The 21,457-nt window shown below is 50.9% G+C and overlaps 1 protein-coding gene across 1 annotated transcript in view; it reads right to left on the bottom strand.

Annotated features, from left to right (window-relative positions):
• The window catches only part of FAIM2 (Fas apoptotic inhibitory molecule 2), a 31,359-nt gene that overhangs the window by 5,429 nt on the left and 4,473 nt on the right, over positions 1 to 21,457 (bottom strand). Inside the window, exons 3-11 of the mRNA XM_079139758.1 lie at positions 20,171 to 20,274; positions 19,726 to 19,790; positions 19,234 to 19,287; positions 13,454 to 13,504; positions 13,127 to 13,166; positions 12,622 to 12,659; positions 12,015 to 12,102; positions 11,688 to 11,783; positions 10,049 to 10,102 (exon numbers count right to left, since the gene is read on the bottom strand). Coding sequence (XP_078995884.1) covers positions 10,049 to 10,102; positions 11,688 to 11,783; positions 12,015 to 12,102; positions 12,622 to 12,659; positions 13,127 to 13,166; positions 13,454 to 13,504; positions 19,234 to 19,287; positions 19,726 to 19,790; positions 20,171 to 20,274 — 590 coding nt within the window. The remainder of the gene's footprint in view (positions 1 to 10,048; positions 10,103 to 11,687; positions 11,784 to 12,014; positions 12,103 to 12,621; positions 12,660 to 13,126; positions 13,167 to 13,453; positions 13,505 to 19,233; positions 19,288 to 19,725; positions 19,791 to 20,170; positions 20,275 to 21,457) is intronic.

Below are 21,457 nucleotides of genomic sequence, written 5' to 3' on the forward strand. Positions count from 1 at the left end.
TCCCTAGCTGTGAAAGGGAGATGGGAGTACTTGCCTCATGAGGTTGTCGTAAGAGGAAGATGAGCAAGCAAGGCACCTGGCACAGAGCCTGACACGCGGTCAGCACTCAATGAATTGTAGCTATGACTAGCGTTTTATTGTTATTATCTGCAGAAGGAGAGGTGCCTCTTGAGGACAGGTAGACGCTGCAGATGAGACCCAGGTGGCTCCTACTTCTCATCAGGGAGGTAGAAATGTTTCTAGGGGAAGCTGTGTGACCTTAACAGAAGGAAAATGGGGAACCACAGCCAGGATGGAGGGGTGCCTGCATGGGTCAAGTTCCTGAACCCAGCAGCACTGAGGAAGGACACCCATGATTGTGAGATTGCAGTGGTAATACCTTCATATGACCTCAGTGTCCTCATCTACAAAATAGGACAGTAATATTACAATGGGCCACTGTATGGCACTATCAACTATGATTACTCTTTTTTTAGATTTTTTAGTTGTAGATGGACATGATACCTTTATTTTATTTTTATGTGGTGCTGAGAATCGAACCCAATGCCTCACACGTGCCAGGCAAGCGCTTCACCACAGAACCACAACCCCAGCCCCTGCTATGATTACTCTTTAGCTTCATTTTACTTTATTCCACTCTGCAGAATTTGATTTGGGTTCCCAAGTAGATTTTCCTTCTGTAGAGAGAACAAGCAAGCAGAGAGAACAACTCAAGTGCTACAGGCTGTTTATTTAGCAGTCACAGCTGCCAGCAGAAGTTAATAAATTGTTGATCTGCCTTATCAATCAGGAGCTTGCTTGGTTGACTTCCCAGAGCCTGGTCACCCCTGGGTGAGCTAATGAAATTGAATCTCTCAACCTAGAAGGCTTGGACCTGATCAGGTCTGGGGCTGGCTCCTCCAAGGAGCACCCACCCAAAGAGGCCTCTGCAACCAGCTGGCTTTTCTCCTGGAGAGAAGAGTGGAAGGATTTTTGCCCTTGCCATTGGCCTGAGGCCATGGATGCTTATCCACTTGGTACTATCTGCTATTGCCTGCCCCAAATTTCAATCCTCTACTGGTACCACCCACCACCACAACCTCGACCCTATGAGTCAAATGAGACTTGTCACCCATTTATCCTCAACAATATTTACTGAGAACCTACTATGTGCTGGTGAAGTTGCCCTCATAGAACTGACAGTCTAATGGGGGAAAAGACATTATCAGAGATTTTGTTATGAGTGTGTATTCATTACAGGGAAAGGTTGTCTGCTGGTATCTCTCTGGGTGATGGAAAGCACTGTTAACTAGTGTCTTAGTTGAGAGCAGGTATCTTGGTTATGGTTAACATCTTAGCAGGCAGCTAGGATTTTAGTTGAGAACTAACAACTGAGTTGAACTGCTAACACCTAAAAGGACAAGTGGTACTTGAGTTAGGACCCACTGTACATAGACATTTAGAAGGACTATGTGAGAGGGGGCAGGAGGTGGGGGTGGGACTAGGATGCTATTAACTTACATAGGAATAGTCCTCACCAGGGCTAATACACTATCTTATCTCAGTTTGCCCTGGAAGGTGGGCATTGTCACTTTACATATGAGGCAAGGAGTCTGAGAGAGGCAAGTGACTTGCTGATGATCATTTATCTAGCACTGGAACCACATCACCCACTTCCTATTCTGGTGGGGCTCGGGGAAGAGCAAGCCTGCAGGGAAACCTGGAGGGGCCAGCACAGGGAGCAGAAGAGCTATAGCAGACCTCCCTGGTTCCCCCACTGCCAAGAGCTGCACCTGCTCAGAGCCCCCTGGTCACACACCTGACTCGACCTGGAATGAAGCCTCCGAGGTGAGGCTGAGGTGCTCTAGGAGCGCCATACCATGAAAAGGCCAGCTCAGGGCCACCAAGAGAAAGACTGAACACAAAGAGCAGGAGGTGCAGTGTGTTGAACCAGCATTAAAAGGAACACGTGGGCCGCATCCGTCCCACAGAAATGCCAGCATGGTGCACCGAGCGGCCCACTGCAGGCCGCTCTCACAGCATTTGCTTTAACAGTGATTTGCTGGCAACAACCCAAACTATCAACAGGGGACAGTTAAGTAAACTGGCAGGAGTATTGAGGTGGAAACATTTCTGATATTTACTCTTATGAGAAAAAATGCGAGTTGATTTTTTCCATTTTAAAAAATCCATATTATATGATCTCACAAAGTTACACACATCACAGGAAATTATCCATATAGAAAGGTTTGGAAGGAGAGATTCTCCCCACTGAGGTTACCTCTGGGGAAGGTCATAAGAGACGTGGTCATAATGACATTTCCTTTATCCATATGTAAGAGTTTAAAAAATAAAATACCTTAATAGATGTATTTATAATTACAAAATTGGAAATTTAAAGGAGGTGCTTATGAACTCCATTGTTCAATGCCCACCACAAACCTCTGCATCCCGCGTTTCATTACCTTTTTCGTCATTGACTGAGGAGACTAAGGCAGAGTGTAAGAGAACAGCTCAAGTCTTCTGACTCCAAAGCCCAAGAGAAGCAAATGTGGTGTGTGTGCGCACGTGTGTGTGTGTGTGTGTGTGTGTGTTTGTGTAGAAAGAGGTTGGAAGAGAAGCAAACTGAGTTCATGGCCCAGAACACAGGCTTTCTGGGAAATGCAGAATGCTGGGCCCTCCTGCCCTGACTTTTTCAACTGGAGGGTTGGCTTGGGTCTTGAGGATTCTTTTCTTGTTCCCTTTTTCAGTACTTCAGACTGAACCCATGGCCCTACCACTGAGCCTCATTCTCCCCCTCCCCTTTGTTTTTGAAACAGGGTCTAAGTTTCCCAGGCTAGCCTGGAACTTGTGGTCTTCCTGCCTCAGCTTTCCAACTTGCTGGGATTATAGGCATGTGCCACAGTGCCCAGCTGGGTAGTCTTAAGAGAACACACTGCCAGCCATAAGTCCTGGTGCCCGGATCTGGGCTTCAGGACAGTGTGAGGAAGCAGGGGAGTGAGGAAAGGTTACTGAGTGGGAGCCTGGATTCCAGTTTTTGCCCGATGCCAACAGAAGGTACTTCTCTTTTTTTTTTGTTGACCTGAGGGTAAGAAGTCTTAAATGACACAGCATTTGCACCCTCAGGAGGGCTACTGAAGTGGCTACAACAGCCTTGTGAAGTAGGTAATATTGACCCAATTTTAAGGATGAGGCAACAGAAACACAGAAAGAACGAGTAACTTATTCAAGGTCACATAGTGGTAAGGATGAGTGAGGCCCTGAATGCAGTTTGGTGAGGTTTCTTGGTCAGCTGGAGAGCTTCCCCCAACTCCATATGCCTCCTGACCCTGTCCACAGCTGCTTCTAGCTCTACCCTGGAGAACTGCATCCAGGATGCTACCTGCCTGCTGCCTACAGGGCTTCATCCCTCCCTCAAGCCCCACCCTTGGAGATGAGGGGAGCTCTTTTGCTTCCTCCTCCCTATCAGGCTGTCCTGACCCATCCAGGTTTGAGCAGGGCGTTGGTTCTGAGGATTAGCGGTCAGAAGGTGAGGTTGAGGTGAGGCCTGGGAGGGGGACGCAGCACCCAGGTCAGTCCAGCCTTAACCCCTTGAGGAATCCACTCAACCTCCACATGATATAGGTGAGGCCTCAGTGAGGCCCAGAGCTATTTCCTTTCAGTGGTGAGGGTGGGTGACTGATAGAAGGCTCTCACTGATCTTTTAGGCTTATGTAAACCCTGGAGGCAAAGGAGCCTCTAAACTCTGAGTGAAAGAGATCCACCTAAGATTATCCTGTGGCCTTGGACTTGTGCAGCCATCATTACTTCTGCATAGGAGGCTGGGTGTACATCACAGCTCACTGGTGTGGTAGGTCTAAGGGGAGACTGGAGTGTTTTTTCTTAAATCTTCCAGAAGCTGTGGGTTGGGCCTAAGCAGGTCATGGGCAGGGAACATTGATTCTCTACTGGGACTGGATGGAAGTAACTGCCAAAAGCTTCACATGATAGGTTACAGGGATTGAGAGGGATTCTCTGGTCTAGAGAATCTCTATAGGCCTCCGTATTCACATCTTTGAAATGGACAAAGAGATGCTGAGCTAAGAGTCAGGAAAGTTGGGCTTTCATCCAACGTGGCTGTTAGTACTCTGTGTGTGTGTGTGTGTGTGTGTGTGTGTGTGTGTGTGTGTGTGTGTGTACCTGTTCTCTCTGGGCCGAGGAGAGCTGGCTGCGATTTACCTCATGGTCAGGCCTCGCACCTCTACAAAGCATCTTCCCATCCCAGTTTTGCCTCTTTATCAGGTCTCACAGCATCCTATGACCACACACAAACTCCCTGCTACCCTGTCCCTGACTCTGGGACACTGCTGTGGTTTTCTATCTGGTCTCTGTTTTCTCAACCTCTGACTGATCCAGTTGGCTTCTCACTAATCTTCCCTGTAGTGTGGTGACTAGGATGTTTCTTGTCAACTCTCAGTGGCTCCCAGAGTTCTCAAACTGACTGGGTTGGTGGGGAGGGGAGGATTCTATTCCAAATGGGCCCATCACTTGATTTTTAAATCTCTATGCTTAGTTTCTTCTCTAGATCTCTCAGACTTGGATTCCTGATTTGGGTGGCTCAGAGGTCTTAGCTTACCCCCAAAAGGTGCAACTCTAACATGGAGCATCCTTCAGAGTCATGTGATCTGGAGGATTAGCCAGCTGTTGCTAGAAATCAGCTGACCAGGTCCTTAGTCCCACTCCTCTCAGTTCCTGCTCCAGCCCCTCAATACTGTCCCATCGCCCCAGACCAGCCCATGAGTTTCTACAAAAAAAAAAAAAGAAAAAGAAAAAGAAAAAAGAAAGCACTCAAGAAGAGGGCACCAGGAGGTGAGAGGAGGATGCAGCCACTCTGAGGTTGGTGCCTTTCAGCTGACTCACCCACTTTTCCTGGCATTTGAGTTCTGGCATCCAGTAGTAGGGCCGGGTGGAGGTTGCTGAAAACTCAAAGCTTCCTGACCATGTACCAAGGCTGGATGTGGGTGAAGCCCAGGAGGGGCCTGTTCTTCAAGGCTGAACCAGAGCCCTAAGAAGCCTCGACTCTCCACCCCCTGAATTGCAACACAATTCAGCTGACTGACCCTGCCCTCAAAAAATGGCAGATTGTCTCAGGGCAAAGGCTAAGGTTTCTAAGAGAGAAAAATCACTGGATTCTCCCAGCACCTTTAAAGTCCAGGCTGGTGGGAAGTGGGAAGGAGCATCCCACTGGGGATCTGCAGCCTCTTTTGGCGCTTCTCCTCCCCTCTTTCTTGCATATCCTTGATGAGGCAGCAAACTGGGCAAGGATATACTAAGTGCTTTCTGCAATTCTCACCTAGCTGCAGGGCTAGGAGAGCCCTCCATTGTGCTGAGGATCCACCCCCTATAGGCTGGCGTTGGGGATGACAGTAAGGACAGGAGGAGACCAGGCACTGGGTTGGAGCCAGAAGACCACAGGTCCCACAGGATAGAGTGATGCTGGAAACAGGATCAGAACAAGGCCAGAGTGTGCCTCTAAGCTGAGGTTAATGCAAAGACTTGGGGACTTTAGTTCTATGGGGTGAACTCTGAAGGTCCCTGTCCACCTCTTCCCTAAGAGGAAGAGAGCAGAATAAACCTGGAGGCTCCTCTCCTCAGCTTTCCCCTGCACCACGAGACCCAGGGACCCTGTTTTCCCTCTTTTGATCAGATGCATCCACCCATGTGCTCTCGACCAGGTTTATGCAACCCGCAGGATGATCCTAACCAAGCTCTTCTGGTGTATTAATCTAATAAGACATTAACGGGTAATTGGATACTGCAGTTCCTTCTCCTCCCCCGTGACTCAGGCAAGTGCTGAGGCTGTGCCTAATTCAACTGTGCAACTCGTGCCATCTTAGCACCTCATTGGACCCAGCCCTACCCTGGCCACACCTCTCAGGCATCCATTCACCCCAGAAACACCTATGGGTGCCTGAGCTAGGTGCTGGGGCTGCAGCAATAAACAAACCAGACAAGACCCCTGCTCTCAAGGAAGTAAATTCTGCTAGAAGGGAAAAAAACAATGAACAACAGATCAGAAAACAATACAGTGGGTCTGAAGAAGACACGTGCTAAAGAGAGAATTAAATTTGGGGGTGAGAGAGCGCAACGCAGGAGTGCTCAGGCACACAGTGTTGTAAAAGAAGTGAACTCTTGAAGGAGGGGGGAAATGTTGAGAAGACACCTGGGGACAGAGAAGTCACATGAGCAGGGGTCCTGGGTGTGGTGAGTCGTGCTCAGGTGGCCAGGAAGGTGGCTGTAGCAGAGTGGGTTGGGGGACGTCAGAGATGGCTTGTGGGAAGCAACTGCCCAATGCCAAGGAGAAGACTGACTTGGTCTAGCTCACTGCCATGTGGTACACAGCCTGTGAGCCGAGCAGGGCAGCCTGCAGGAGGCCATCGCGACAAACTCAGTGACAGATGATGGTGACTGGCACCAGGGAGAGCCATGAAGGTGGACAGAAATGGTCAGGTTTGGGATAGGAAGGAGAGCCAGGGGATTTGCTGCTGTGCCCCAAATGGGGTATAAGGAAAGGTGAACATTTGAGGCTGTCACCAGAGCATCTGTCCTGAGCAGCATGAAGAAGGGGAAGGCTGTGGGAGAAGTAGGCACCCAGGGAAAGAGCAGTAGGTCAGTGTCGCACGTACTGTTGGAGGTGTCTGATAGATCGCAAATGGAGACACTAACTAGGCAATTGGATAGTCTAGTCTGGAATTCAAGAGAAAGATCCAAGCTGGGGATGTAAATTTACTGTCATCAGCATAAACAATGATATTCAAAGCGCTGGGACTTCCGAGACTCCTAGGGAGGGAGGCCAGAGAGAGAAGAGGCAGGGATCAGGGAAGGTGGAGAAAAACAGGAGCAGGGCAGGGGCCTGGCCTGGACACTCCCAAGGAAAGATAATGTTTCTAGGGGAGGGAACGAATGACTGCATCAAACAGTATTGAGTGAAGGGCAATAGGAAGACTGAAACTTGAAAGATGGATTTGGCAACGTGAAGGCCACTGGTGACATGAGAGCATTTTTTTTTTTTTTTTTTTTTTGTACAAGGGATTGAACCCAGGGGCGCTTAAACACTGAGTGCCAGTTTCTTTTCATATTTTTATTTAGAGACAGGGTCTTGCTGAGTTGCTTTAGGACCTCACTAAATTGCTGAGGCTGACTTTGAACTCACAATTCTCCTGCCTCAGCCTTCTGAGCCACTGGGATTACAGGTGTGCAGCACTGCGCCTGGCTGAATGAGAGCACGTTGAGGCAGGTTGAGTGCTGAGAGCGTAGCTCGGTAGGGGCAGAGCACCTGCTCAGCACGCAGAGGTCCCGGGTTCAATCCCTAGTCTCTCTCACACACAGAGGGTTAAGGGAATGAACTGGAAGGAGGGGAGGGACAGAGGAAGGAGAGGAGTTGGGTGGTGAGTGCAGATTTTTTTTAAAGGAGTTTTGCTATATATGGGGAGTAGAGGATGGGGCAGGAGCTTTAGGGGGATGTGGGCCAAGAGTATTATGTAGGTTTTTCCTTCAGATGGGAGAAATTATAGCACACCATGCTGATGGGAACAATCCCATAGAGAGGACAATCCTGATGGTATTAACGAGAGAGAAGAAAAATAGCCGGAAAGCCCTTCTTAGTTCCTCCCCAGCCCCAGGCCAACAAAAGCTGTTCTCTTTGAGGATAACTATAAGAGTGCTGGAAATGGTAGCAGGCTGGGCACAGGACCTCTGGGTCCTGGTCCCAGATTTGTCCCTTACCGGCCATGGGATTGTGCTGACCCCTTAACCTACGGGGCTTCTGATGTGGAAGGCAATTCTTAAAATAACATCAGTGATGCCTCCCTCCCTGGACTATGGTGGCAATCCAATAAGTTAATAGGTGTGAAAGTGTTTTGCAGAACCTAAGGAGTAGAAGGGATGACAGGGATTATTTTTATTATTCTAATAACACAAGGGATTATTAAGAAGATTTAAGGGCTTACCATTCACCCAGCCCTACTTGTGTGTGCAGCCTCCCTGCCTATCCCCACACTTACTGTGACCTGAACCTCCTCAAGCCAAGCAATGCCCTGACTCTCCATGGATGCTCACCCTCCCTCCAATTCCACAGATCCCACTTTCCCTGGCTTGGCCCTTCTTCTGTCCCTGGCAAATGCTGTCCTCTGAGGCCTCCAGATGCTACTGCTCAGGCTTGTTCTCCCAAATGCAGCCCTCTTTCTTTCCTTCCAGCCCAATTCCCCACCCCACCCTTTTCTTTAGAAGGTATGACCTGGAGGGTAGGGCACTGGCCCAAGAGTCAGGAGAAGCGAGTATCTTTAGGATGACCATCTATCCCAGTTTGCTCAGGATTTGGGGGTTCCCCCCCAAAAAAGTGGGACTTCCAGTGCCAAACCCAGGAACATTCCAGGTAGACTAGGATAAACTGGCACCCTAATCTTGACCAGGGCCACACTTAATTGATTTACCATTATCTTGCCAGAAAACCTTGGATTAATTATTGAAATTTGGTTTGTTCATCTAAAGAAGAGGACTTAGAGTTCCAAGTCCTTCCAGCCATCAAATTCAAAGGCTGGAGGTCATTGGTTTATTCCACAACATTCATTAAGTGCTACTATGTGCCACACACTGTGCTCTTCCTGTTGACCCCAGTGTCCAGGCCTGCAGCCCAGCACCTCACACATAGTAGATGCTCAATAAAGACCTGCAGAAAGGATGAATGCATAAACCTCCACACCCCTATTTCTGGCTTGATCCTTATCTGATCCCTCTAACATTTGCTCACAGTTCTGACCTATGTCCTTTTCCCCATGTTAGAGAAAGAGAGTGGGGGTGGGTGGAGGGGCCTCATTCCCTCCCAACCCCAAGCCAAAGAAATTTGTCCTCTTTAAGGGTGTCCACAGGGGCACTGGAGATGGCATTAGGGTGAACACAGGACACCTGGTTCCAGGTGTGTTCCTTACTGGCAGCAAAACTGTGTGCAAGTCCCTCAACATCCAGGGCTTCAGACGAGGAAGGCAATTTCTTACAACACCAGTGTTGCCTCCAGTTGTGGTGGAGATTCTGTCACCCATGAGCCCTAAAAGTCTGTGACTAAGCTGGGAACTCTGGCCCTTCCGTTGAGCTGAATGTACCACCAAGGGAAAGGGGAGTCTGGTCACTGCTTTCACTGGCAGGGGATGTTTACTTTGGATGTCTTCCCAAGAAGATGTCACCAATGGGCTTGCCCAGTTGGACCCTGGGGTGCTATCACATTCAGATGCTTGGAGCCCATCTGTGCAGAAGGTATGCACTGGACTGCTGTGGGCAGATGTCTGTCCCAGGTCAACTCTTGTCTCTGGGGCATCTGCTTCCAGGCACTCCCCACCTAGTTTTTGACCCTGAGCAGGACTCTGGAGCCAGACAGTCTGAGTTCCTAGTTTGGCCCTACCACTCACTTCTTAGGATGCTGTACGACCTTGGGCATGTTATTTAACATCTCTGATCCTTGGTTTCCTTATCTTAATTTAATAACAATAGAACTTATAGACTTAGGATAAGAATTAAGCACACATGGAAAGCTTGCTGGGGGGAAGCAAGTGCTCAACAAATACTAGCTATTATTGTTATCATAACCACTGTCATCATCCTCAACACTCCCAGTTTGGTGAGAACATCAAAGAACAAGATCACTCAGACAGTGTCTTTCACAGGGTATTTGGAATCTCCCTATTCTCAAATTATTCCTAGGGAAACAACACTAACAGTCCACACAGCAGGACATTCCCACACTTCCACCTCCACTAGTAGTGTTGGCCCTCTCCAGAGGGAAGGGCAACTCCTCACAGCTCTGCCTCTGTCTACAGCTTCCATCCTGAGATTACCATCTTCCAGCCTCCCTGCTGGGTCAGCTAGTCTGTCTTGGACACCAGAGAGAATTCCCAGCGTGCAGCACTGAGCTAGTCCTACCCACAGGCATTCCAAAAGAGTTCTGGGAAGAGGACTGTGAGAAAGACAAGGGTCGCAGAGCAGGCTGGGGAGATCACAAAGCAAAGAAGGTGGCCCCAGGGAAGGGGGCCAAACTCACCAACGTAAACACGCCTGCTCCTAGCACTGCATAGACCGCATGCAGCCAGGGCACCTGTGGAGCAGAGGAAGCATGGCTTAGGCATGGCCAGAGCAGCAGCAGGCAGAGGGGGCAGGAGGAGGGCAGTCCAGAGAATGGAGGATGCAGGGTAGCCCTCCCCAGTGCTCCCTAAGAAGCTGAGGGGGTCCTTGATTCTCTGGGTTCTCTCTTGGGTGGGGGTAGGTACCCCAAGATAATCATGGAAGAGCTGGCAGGGAGCTCCCAGCCAACCTGGTACTTCTTTACTCAACACACAGCCCTAGGCTCAGGCTGGGCGAGGACGAGTCATTCTATTGGAGCCCTGTCATCCTCCTAGCCTGGGTCTGGCTTGAGGCTGTTCCTGCCTCTCATCTCTGTCCAATCTGGTGTTTGTCTGTCCCTCTGTCAAGGAGCTCCCTGGCTCTGCCTTAGGGGCAAGGGACTCAGGTGGAAGGGGACAAAGACTTGAACTCAGTATATGTGGGGGAATCTGGAGCCTGCCAGCTGTGCACAATGGGCTTGCATGTAGCAGCCAGAACAATACTCTGTCCCAATCTCTTCTTCCTCAGGTCAAAAGGGCACCCAACCGTGAGTGGAAATCATTCACACAGGAGGTACCACACTAGCCCTGCTCTCTGTGGGCCTCCTGGGAATATTTCCAGAAGATTCCTGGAAACAAAGGCATCCCATCAGAGAGACTTGGGTCAATAAAGTGTTCTTTGAAGTTCTGGGGCCCCTTCCTGTAACCCCCCTCTCCATCCTAGTTACACAGAGGGCCCCCAGGCCAGCTCCGGCTCCTCCCTTCGTCAACAGGATCCTAAGAAGAGCCAAGGAAATGCCAGAATCAATCTTGATGTCGGGAATGGGAGCCAAATGCCTGAGGCTGGGGTAGGGCAGGATGGAGGGAGGGAAGGGGCAGTGAGGAATACTCTGCCAGTCCTGGCAGACAAAGGGTAATGCGGGATCAGGAACCCTGAGTGCAAGTCTATGTCCACTTCCACCTGGTACGAAATGTGGCCAGGGTCTGAGCAATGAGTTCCCACCAAGGCCCAAACTGCCTCCTCTCTTGGCTTTACAGGATTCAAAATTCAAGGCCTCCTATGATGCCTCCAATCTGCGTGGTCTAGTTGGCATTCCTAGGGCAGACTGGACATCCCTAGAAGAGCTAAAAACTGACCTCCAGTCAGTGGATGCTCTATGGGGTGAGGTCTGCACTGGGCTCCCTGCCCTACCTCCCACCAGCTAGGCCAGGAAGATTCTGCCTCTTTGGACTTGGTTGATCTCCCAGAAGGCCTGGTGGGCCCAAGGAGCCCCAGCGAGTCCTCCCCTGTTCCACACTCTCCCCTTACCCTCCCCTCCATCTTACAGAGGAGGATGGAAAAGGTGAAGCCGGATGCAGCTCATGGGGCTGGGCAGGTGCCCAGGCCTGTCAAGAAAAGCCTCCTTGTTTGCTTGCTTATACTGCCAACATGCCCTGGGCAGGTGCCAGCAGGGGCTGAACAGGGTGGCAGGCTGTGGGGTTTTAGTCCTAGGACACATGAGAGAATCACAGGAGGGATCACAGAAGGGGACAGCACCCCAGGCAGAGGTCCCTCCCTGGGTCTGCTGCCCAGAGACTCACATATTGGAAGGGCAGGAGGATGGCTAGGATGAGTCCACTGAAGAAGAGAGTCATGAGCAGCACGAAGAGGACACCCTGACAGGAGGTGAAGTCAAACTGCAAGAAGGAAAGCTGTCAGCACTGTGGCTGGGGCAGCATGGAGCCCACTCAGGCTGTGTGCTGACCAGAGGGTGAGGCCCAAGGTCTTGAGTTCACAACTAGAGCCCAGCATTCCCCTTCTTCTCCCAGGTCTCCCTAGACCCAATTCATCCCTTTACCTCTCCTTAGTCCTGCCCCCACCGCCCCCGTTTAGAGCCCTGCCCTGTGTGCCTTCCCCTGCCTACTGACCTTGGTCTGGAAGCTGAAGACCGTGACCGAGAGGCAGACTAGGGCCGTGATGCCCAGGCATAGCAGCACAGACGTGGTGTTGTAGTAACTGAGGACCAAGGACTTGGGTCAGTTCCAGAGGGCTTCTGCTCTCCCCTAGTCCTCCCTGTAGGCCACCTTCTACCAGGACCTGACTTCTCGTACCAACCCTGTTCTTTTTCCCGACCCTCCCTCTCTCGGCTTTCCCAGAGTCTCTCCTGGGCCCTCATGCTTAGACTCGTGATGTTAGAAGGATCTTAAATAGGTGGAAGTAGGGGTGAGAGTGATTTCTATAGATTATTGGAGGTAGTTTACAGGTAAATTCAGGAATACGAGTCTGGGGTCTTTTATATCACAGCTTGAGAGGAGTCCCCTTACTCCCTACCATTCCCCACTTCTGCCCTCCCCAAACTGGCCAGGTCCTGGAGCCACTGGCCAGGTGAGTGCCTGAGAAGAAGGTTGTAGGCTGGAGCCTTCTCTCCAACCCATGTGTTTCCAGGAAGGATGGGTTTGGGGACAGCTCCCCTCAGGTGTGGCCAGTCCCTGGCATCAGGCCTGGCCCTCCTCTCCTATCATCTGTCTCTTTTACCTGGACAACATCCCAGTGAGGTAGGCCATGGACAGGGTCTGAAAAGAGAGGCAGGAGAAGGAATGTTGGAGTACTCAGATTTGCAGGAACCCAGGCACCCTCAAGATCCAGCTCAGGCCTCTATCATGCATATGCCCCTCAACATCTACACAGGACTAAGGTCTAGCTACACAGTATCTCCCAGGTCAGCTGTCCCTTTCTCTCTTAGGCAGCCTGCTATCCCCCAGTAAGAGCCTCTCTTCTTCATTATCCATGCTCTGGGACACCCATAGGAACCTCCTAAGAACAAAAACACAATGAGCAGACAGTGGATCAGAGGGGAAGGCTAAGCCCATTTGGACATGGAAGGTGAAATCTTCTGGTAGAAGAGATGGGGTGAAAACATCCCTGCCCCCAGGGACTTCACACTGAATGTCCCCAACCGGACTCCCTGGCTCTCAAAGCCCATGCTTCCCTTCCTCCATCCCCACTCAGCACCCAACCCCATCTCACCCCAATTACTTACAAAGATGGTCAGCAGAATCAGGTTCCAGGGGAAGTGCCTCCTGTAAGGCAAGTCACAGGCTTGGGGAGGGGGGTCTCTGCTACCCTCCTCCACACTCATTGGAACCTCCTCCTTCAGCCACCCCTCCAAATGCCATTTGTCTACCAACTTTCCCCACACCTTAGAGGTGCCAAGTGAAGGAGGGAGGGGCAGGCTGCTTGACAGAGGCCCAGAGAGGGATGGGACCCTCTCAGGGGCACCAGTACACTGGTGGTGGGCAGGACTCGGTCAGGACTGTCGAAGTCCTGCTCATATTTCAACAAGTTGATCCTCAAGTCATTACTATACCTGGGTCCAGAACAGCAAGCCAGCGTCAGGTAGGTAGCAAAGAACACAGCACTGTAAGAGACAGATGGATGGATAAGTCAGTCAGTCCCTCTTGAGGCTCTTCCTAGTCCCCTGGCTCATCCACTTGGCTACCCCTGCCCACAAAATGTGAGGCAGGATGATGGGGGTGGGGAGGAAGGACACAGGTATCCTAGAACCTGGCAATGGGCAGGTTCTAGGTCCAATCCCAGAGAAGAGGAAGGGGGATGAGACAAACCTGCTTCTAATAATTTTGAATCTTGGGTGCCATGGGACAGCTGGTCCTGACCAGCCAAGCCACAGTGACCTCACAGACATCACCTTGTTATTTTAAAAGTTCATGTGCAGCATTTTTTATGTGGTAGAGTTTTTAGTTCTTTACAAATACTAACTTATGCGATCCTTGTCTTTTTTTTTTTTTTGAGATATGTTCTTCACTTTACAGCTGAGGTCCAGTGAGGTCAGGTGACATGTCTGTCATGCATACCCTATTGCAGCAGCAGGATTGGAGCCCAGGCTCTGGCTCCAGGGAGACTGCTTACAACCACCACCCCACACTGCTTCTTTCAGCCTCATCATTGCCTGTAATGATCTTGTCAGTTACTTTATTATTGGTCTGTCCTACTAGGCTGTGAACTCAGCATGGGCAGGGCGCTTGTGTCCTGCCAGTGCCTGGCATAAGCAGGAAGTGGCACCTGTGGAATGAATGTCTGGATCAGGTGGCCAGAGACAGCAACTGCACATCAAAGTTTTTTTGGGAGCGCAATGAAGGCAGAGGCCAGTCCAGGAGGTGGGAGATGAGGGCTGAGGACCTAAAGATGGATGGGGTTAGTGCTACCACCGATGCATGGTCTCCAGCTGCCATGAGGCTTCAACATGACATTGCCATCCCTTCCCCTTCCTTTCCTCAGTTCTCTTACCCACACTCCACAGCAGCAATTCCAAACTACATTCTCCTTCCCCAAATCTCCCAGGCTGCCTCACTCTCCAGCATAGTCTGCCGGTTGTGTTCCAGAAAGATCTAAGATAATGAGGTGGGGCTCCCTTGGCTTCTGGCTTGCTTCCTGCCAACCTTATGCTATGGGTCCTCCTGTGTCTCCTCCCATCCCAGGCCAATCTCCCCCAGCTTGGCCTCTGGTTCCACCCCCTCAACTGCCTGGTCTCTCTCACTTTAACCTTCCCACTGGCACCTCTCCTTCCCACAAACCTCCTCAGGCATTCTCCATCTTTATCTCACATCTTCCCCAGCTCTAGTTACAGCCATTCCAACTGCCTCACAGCCAATCTTCTCAAAAAAGTGGTTTCCACTCTGGGTGTCTTCTTCTCCATCTCCCCACCAGCAAGCCCCATCACAACTCTACTTAATGAGAGTTGGCTTGCTACATCAGGGTGACCTTGTTGAGTCCAAGACATTTGTCTGTCCTTACCTGACCTCTCCATGTCTGATCACCCCTATTGTTTCCCTGGTTCCACAATGACACACTTTTGGGTCCCCTCCGCCCTCCCTGGCCACTCCTTCTCAGTCTCCTCAGGGAGTCTCTGAATATGCTTGGTTCCTTCAACACAGACTCTCCTCCCTTCACACTCCCCCTAGGTGGGCTTACTAACCTATAGGACTTGCGCCCCCATGTTTCAGATCTACATTTTCCTTCTCAACTCCAGATGGAAACATCCAGCTACCAATTGGGCTGATGTGGTTCTTTAGACGTGTCAAGCTCAACAGGGTAGAGCTGATCTTTCCATCCTCTCTGTTGCTTCTGTATCCCCTGCTGCAGAGGACGCCATGTACCCGCCAAGCCACCTACCCAGAGGCTTCCAACATCATCCTTGACTCTCACTCTGCCACTCCCAATTAATCACCTGGATCTGTTTATCCTCCTACTCTGGCAGTTCTCAAATCTGCATTCTTCCCTCCATCCCTACCACCACCCTTTGAGGCTGGGCCACCTCTTTCTCTTTCTCTCTGGCCTGGTCTACATGGCAGTCCATTTGGTCCTACTGTCTCCTGCCCTGGCTTCCACCTTCCAAGCTACAGACAGACCAGGTCATGTGACTCCTCTGTATAAAATTCCCAAAGGCCTGGCAATGCATGGTCCACTCCGCCCACCTCTCCAGCCCTGCTCTCACCCCACTCCGCCCCTCCACTCCGCCCTTCTCATCGCAACCTGCTCTGCATGCTGGAAACGTGCTCATCACACCGTTCTTGCTGTAAAGAACTGGCAAGGACACCCAAGGCTTCCTCCTCCAGAGGGGCTTCCTCTGTGCATCATGGGTATACCTCAGCTGAAGCCTGTACCCCCACACCCCTTGGGCCAACTAACCAGACTCCTCATGCAGATGGAGCATCTGAGGGCCAGCCTGGAACTTATTTCATTTTGTACTCCCACATCTAACATGGGTCCTCATACCTGATAGGAGCTCTTTAAATATTTCTGAATGCAATGCACAAATAAAAACCAGGCAATGCAGGGGTCAAGACACGCCATATTGGATTTGGTGAACAGTATCCCTCCATTTTGACCCTTTTCTATTCCTTAGTGGATCTCAAATAATGTGGAGCCATTGCCACAGCAATTGGGGGGTTCTGCTGGTAGTTGGTGCCAGGTGCCAGACCTGCTGAACACCCAGCAGCACTTGTCCTGCCCCAGTTGAGAAACATTCCGGCATCTGCTCTCTTTTGCTCTGCCTTGAGTCATTGGCCAGTCACCTCAACAATGATAATAGTACCCTTGTCTACGTGTATCCTTGATGTAGGTCTTGTCGCCCTGGCCAGACTAGAAGCTCCCTGAGGGTAAGGGCCCTGTCTCCTTTTCTCTCTGATCCCTACTCCTCAAGCCTCATGACAACGCATCAGAAGGGCGGGCAGAGGGAACCGAGACCCAGGACTATGGTGCAGCTCTGGGGCCCAACTCGGCATTCATGTACCACTACCACTGTAATCTTGGATGAGCTCCTTGATGGCTAAGTCCCAGTTCCCTCCTTTGTAAAATAGGAGGCTGCCGGGAAGCCTGATGAGAGAATGCAGGTGAAGCACTCAGCACAGGATTTGGCGCAGAGTTCGGACTCCTCCTCCACCAGAGCTGCTATTATTGCAATTAGAAGTTGGCTGACGGACAGACGGACGGGACAGCCCACCTCCACCCCAGCTCTAGTCTCACACTCTTCCTCCTCAGCTGTGCTGCAGACATCATGGCTCAGTGGGAGCAATCAGACAATAAGGCAAGAACCCACGGAGGGAACCTGGGACCTTGAGAAAGCCAAGGCTGGTGTCCCAGGGGGCAGAGAATGAGTTAGAGAAGGCAGAGAAAACAGCTGATTTGTACTTCAGAGCCTGAGCCCCAGGGCCTGGGATGGTCTGTTTACAGAGAGTCAGGACAGGGAGTGAGGCTCAGGTGAAGGCCAGCCAAACCCAGTGCTCCTCCCCGACTTGTCCTGCTCTAGAACCCAGTGTAGGCAGCACAGCAAAAAGGGTAAGTGCGTGGGTTTCACCATCAGAAAGACCTGGGTTTCTATCATGGCTATGCTGCTTGGGAAGCAATGACCTTGCCACTTCAATTTTCTCATCTGGAGGATGGGGATAATAATAGTACCCACTTGGTAGTGTTGTGGAAGGATGAATGAAAATTATTTGTACAGTGCTTAGCACAGTGTCTCAGGCACAGAAAAAGAGCGCTTTTGTTCTCACTGCTATTACTACTACTCTAAAAGGAATAGACCGTGATGGAGCCCTCAAAGCATTTGGTGTACTGGAGTTGGTGAGATCCTTTGGAATCAGGAAACAGACTCAGGCACAGGATTGGGAGGGTTGAAGGTGAGGAAAGGGCAGAGCAGAACCCCAGGTGGACTTTCTGGAAGAAATGACAGCATCCTCTTGTTGAAACTCCTAAGCACCTTTAATGCTTTGCGGCACCCCGTGGAAAGCACACTGCCCACGCCCACTTCTGATTTCTTTCCACCTGTACTCCTCCTCCAAGCCTGAAGATGGTGAGGAGGAGGGGCTCCAAATCTCACCACTCAGAGGCCAGATTCTCCTGACCTCTCTTCCCCCAAGTTCCATTCTCCGCACGTGCATACACACCATGGAGTGGACTCTGCCCCACTTCCTGAGCCTGCTCATTCCCAGGCTGTCCTCTGGCCACCATCTGCTCGGGGCATGGGATCTGGCAGACCCTCCCACAGAAGGACCACAGGGGGACCTAAGGACTCCACTCCCGAGTTCTCAGGGGGCCCGAGGCTGCCAGGCAGTGGTGACTACGTGTCAGGAGCCATGCCAACCTGATGTGTGGGCTGGCTGGAGTGGCAGTCCCTGGGGCCTCATTAGCTTTAGCAAATAATGCCTCTCATCTCCCAAGACACATGCCTCCCTGTCTGCTCTGCAGACAGGGCCTCTCTTCTGTGACCTAGGATGAGCTCTGAGTATGAAAATCTCTTCCCCTGGACCCCTACCTTCAAGAAGTAGCCCAACTTCTTCAAGAAGCCCAAGGCTAGGATGAGTCTCCTGCCAATCTTTGGCTGGTTTGGGCCAATGCTGAGTCCAACTTTGAGACCACTCTGGGCTCAAGGTGGTCGAGGCGCTTTGGGCAGAGCCTACCTCTCCACCGTATCCCTACCCAGGAACAGTCCCACGACAGCCACAGTGCGCAAGTCCCTTAGTCAGGTGATGGGAGCTGTGACCCCTAGGGCTCCACGACTCCCTGAGAAGTCCTTTCATCCCTTTGCCAGTCCAGTCTCTCCTTGACCAAACGCAGCACTGAGTGCTCACTTCAGTCACTCCTCTCCCAGCAACAATGCCCTTAGTCCTTTGGGCCCATCTTTTGAAGAGTCCTGGTGCCCAGCTCACTCTTCCTTCCTCCCCTACACTGAATATCTTAGCATGCTGTCTGTTCTGACCATTTTCTCATCCCTGGAAGCCTCAGTACAGGGATGGGGGTTCAAGAACACTATCAAATGAGCTGTTCTTCCCTGAGTCTTAGTGTGGTTCTGGCCTGGAATTATCCAGAATTACTCCTTAATTACCCAGAAAGGAGGATCAGAATCACCTGCAACTCCAAAACTCTTCTCCCAAGTTACTAGCCATGTTCTTTAAAAGAGTATAGGACTAGCAGGAGCCAGGTGACTTGAGGGCTAAAGAGAGACTGCCAAACAGAGGGATTAAGGTCACAAGTTTTAACCTGAATCTTGGGTTTGTATTCCAGCTCCATCACTGACTAGCTGTGTGACCTTGGGCAAATTACTCAAGCTCTCTGAGCCTTCGTTTTCTGAGGTAATCATACCCAGTATTTCGAGGATCAAATGCAATACTGTACATCAAGCACACAGAAGAACGCCCAGCCCTTATTAGGCACTCTTTAAGTGGTGACTATTATGATTAATAATTCCATAAGCCTTAATAACAGCAATGCTAATAAGAGTAGCAACATTATCATTAGTATGGGTCAAGGTGTTCCAGCCCCCTCCTCTGTTAGGACCAAGGTACTGGCTCTCTCCAGCCATGGCCCCAGCCCCACCCTTCCCAAGTTATGCAGGTATCAGAATCTACCCTCCTTTCCATCTGCCCTGTCAGACCTCAACACTCCAGACAAATCCTTCTGGTCATGTGCTGCAGCCAGTAGAATGGGGTAAGGCAGCGGGGATCTGGGAGGACAGTCTCCAGGGGTATGGGGAAGTCATGTGATTGGATCTATCAACAGAGACACAGAGATTCCCTCCTACTGCCATTAGATCTTCTCTGGGAGGGGCCTTCAAGGGTGGAGTATACTCACTAGGATGCCCAGTACCATCCTGGGTTGGCCTGGACATAATCCTTAACAGGGTCACTGCAGAGAAGAGAAGGAGAGAAAGAGAGAGTCATAATTTACCATAGGCCTCTATTTCTGGTTCAACATTTGCATTTGTCACATACAGTTTACAAAACTCCAGAAGGAGGAAGGAAGGATGTAGCCTCTGGAGACTCAGGGAGTTATAGCCCAGGTCCAAGCTGGGACTCAGGGGGTTCCTGAGTTTGTGCTGGTGGATCAGTGAGAAATGACTGCCTCACAGACACCTGTAGACCCAGAGGGCAGCAAGTTCACCCTACATTGGACAGAAGATTCCTGGAGCTGTGCACTCTTAAGATTCTTTCCCAGCACAAGGAGATCTGTTGTCCTCCCAAATATCTCTGGTGAACACTCCAAATGAGGTTTGACTGGGAATCCCCCTGCCCCAGGCTTGGCCACAACCACCCTGGACAGTGCCAGTCCACACTGCCAACTCACCAGAAGGTAAAGAGAGCCACGACACCTAAGGTCACCAGCAATTGAATCAGAAGGATGGTGTAGACCTGGGGATAGAAGGGCTCTGCTCAGTCTGGAATCCCTGTTTGGGGTCAGGAAGACTCAGGCTCCCAGCAAGGCTCAGGAAGACCCTCGCCTCCCAGGGACTCACTTGAATCTCCACCCTCCTTCTCAGGAATCACTGGGATGGATCCAGGACAAGTGGAAAGGGAAGTACAGGTGCCCCAGAGTCACCCATGGAACTCAGAGGTGAGTGTGACAGGGGCCTGGGCAAAACCCAAGAAGCACTTCCTAATAGGGATGTCAGTCAGCTGGAATCACAAGAAAGGGGGGAAGTTGACTTCTGCAGGCAGAGGCCAGGGCAAGGGACTTTGAAGGCTCACCTAATCAAGACCCCAATTCTGGAGAGCCAGGGAGAGGCACTCACCTTTCTGATGAAGACCCGGCGAACTTTCTGGTCATCCCAACTGTAGATGGTGAAGAGCTCATGGTGTCCCGTGGGAAAACCACCATCATAGCTGGAGCTGTTGCCTGTGTGGGCAGGTGGAGGGTCATGAGGGCTCCGTACACAGAAATAACATCCCAAAGGCCATCTACTTCATCAAGCTGGCTCTCTGGACCCCACGAAGTTTTTTCTACAGCTCTGTTATCAAACAACCCCTTCCAGTCCACAGTCAGATCTCTCTCCCTGGTCACTTCTTACTTTTACTGTTCTGGGTCCTGGAAATGAATTGTCATCTCCCCAACCTTTCCCTCTACCCTGGTTGGGGCTCTGGGGGCTGAGCTCTGCCATACAGGTGTGTCCCTTCTGTCTGTGTCCCCATCCTCCTCCCTGGGCACCCTGGCTTCCTTGTGGTCAAGGATCAGAAAAGGGACAACCATTCTCCAGGTAACTTAGCACATTCCAGGATCAAAGATTCTGACTCTGGCTTCCTCTGAGGCCCTTGGGATGGGATCTGGGGACTGGAGGGATGATGGGTCAGACTTGTTGGTGCTCCAGCTGGAAACCAGGGCTGTATGGGGGCCTGGAGGGGAAATAAAGCCAGGACAAGGGCAAGAAGGGGGGGGCGCAGGGATAAAGGTTCAGGGCTTGGTTTCAGAACTCAGACTTTTGGAAGAGCATGGACTCTATGGTCAAAGAGATCCATTTTCTAGGACTGACTGTGTGACCTCGAGCAAGTTACCAGCCTTCTCTGAACTTCTTCTGCTATGGGTTGGTGATACTCACTTCATGTGACCCAAATGAGATAAAAATTAAAGCCGATGTCCTCTATGCCTCACGGACTACAATACCCTGTCCTCCCTCAGGGCCATTCCCAAGTCCTCAAATGTTTCCACTCTATTTCCCTTCATTGGCCCCACCAGTTCTCCAGAATCTCCCTCTCAGTCACCCCCCAACAATAGCCTCTTTCTTGGTCTTTTTTTTTTTATATATAACTTTATTTTATTTAGTTTTGTATGTGGTGCTGAGTATTGAACCTAGTGCCTCATGCATGCTAGGCAAGCGCTCCGCCACTGAGCCACAATCTCAGCCCTCTTTCTTGGTCTTTTAAAACTGACACCACCTTGCTTCAAGCTCTTCAATGGCTCCCCACTGCTCATCACCCAAAGACTCCATCATCTTCAGGAGTGGAGTCCTCCAAGCTCCCCTGCACATCCCTCCCTCCCACTTTTCTTGGCCTGAGTACATTTTTTTCAGTCACATGCTGGCTTG

The sequence above is a fragment of the Sciurus vulgaris genome, assembly GCF_902686455.1.
Source record: "Sciurus vulgaris genome assembly, chromosome: 5".
In the NCBI taxonomy this organism is placed as follows: domain Eukaryota; kingdom Metazoa; phylum Chordata; class Mammalia; order Rodentia; family Sciuridae; genus Sciurus; species Sciurus vulgaris.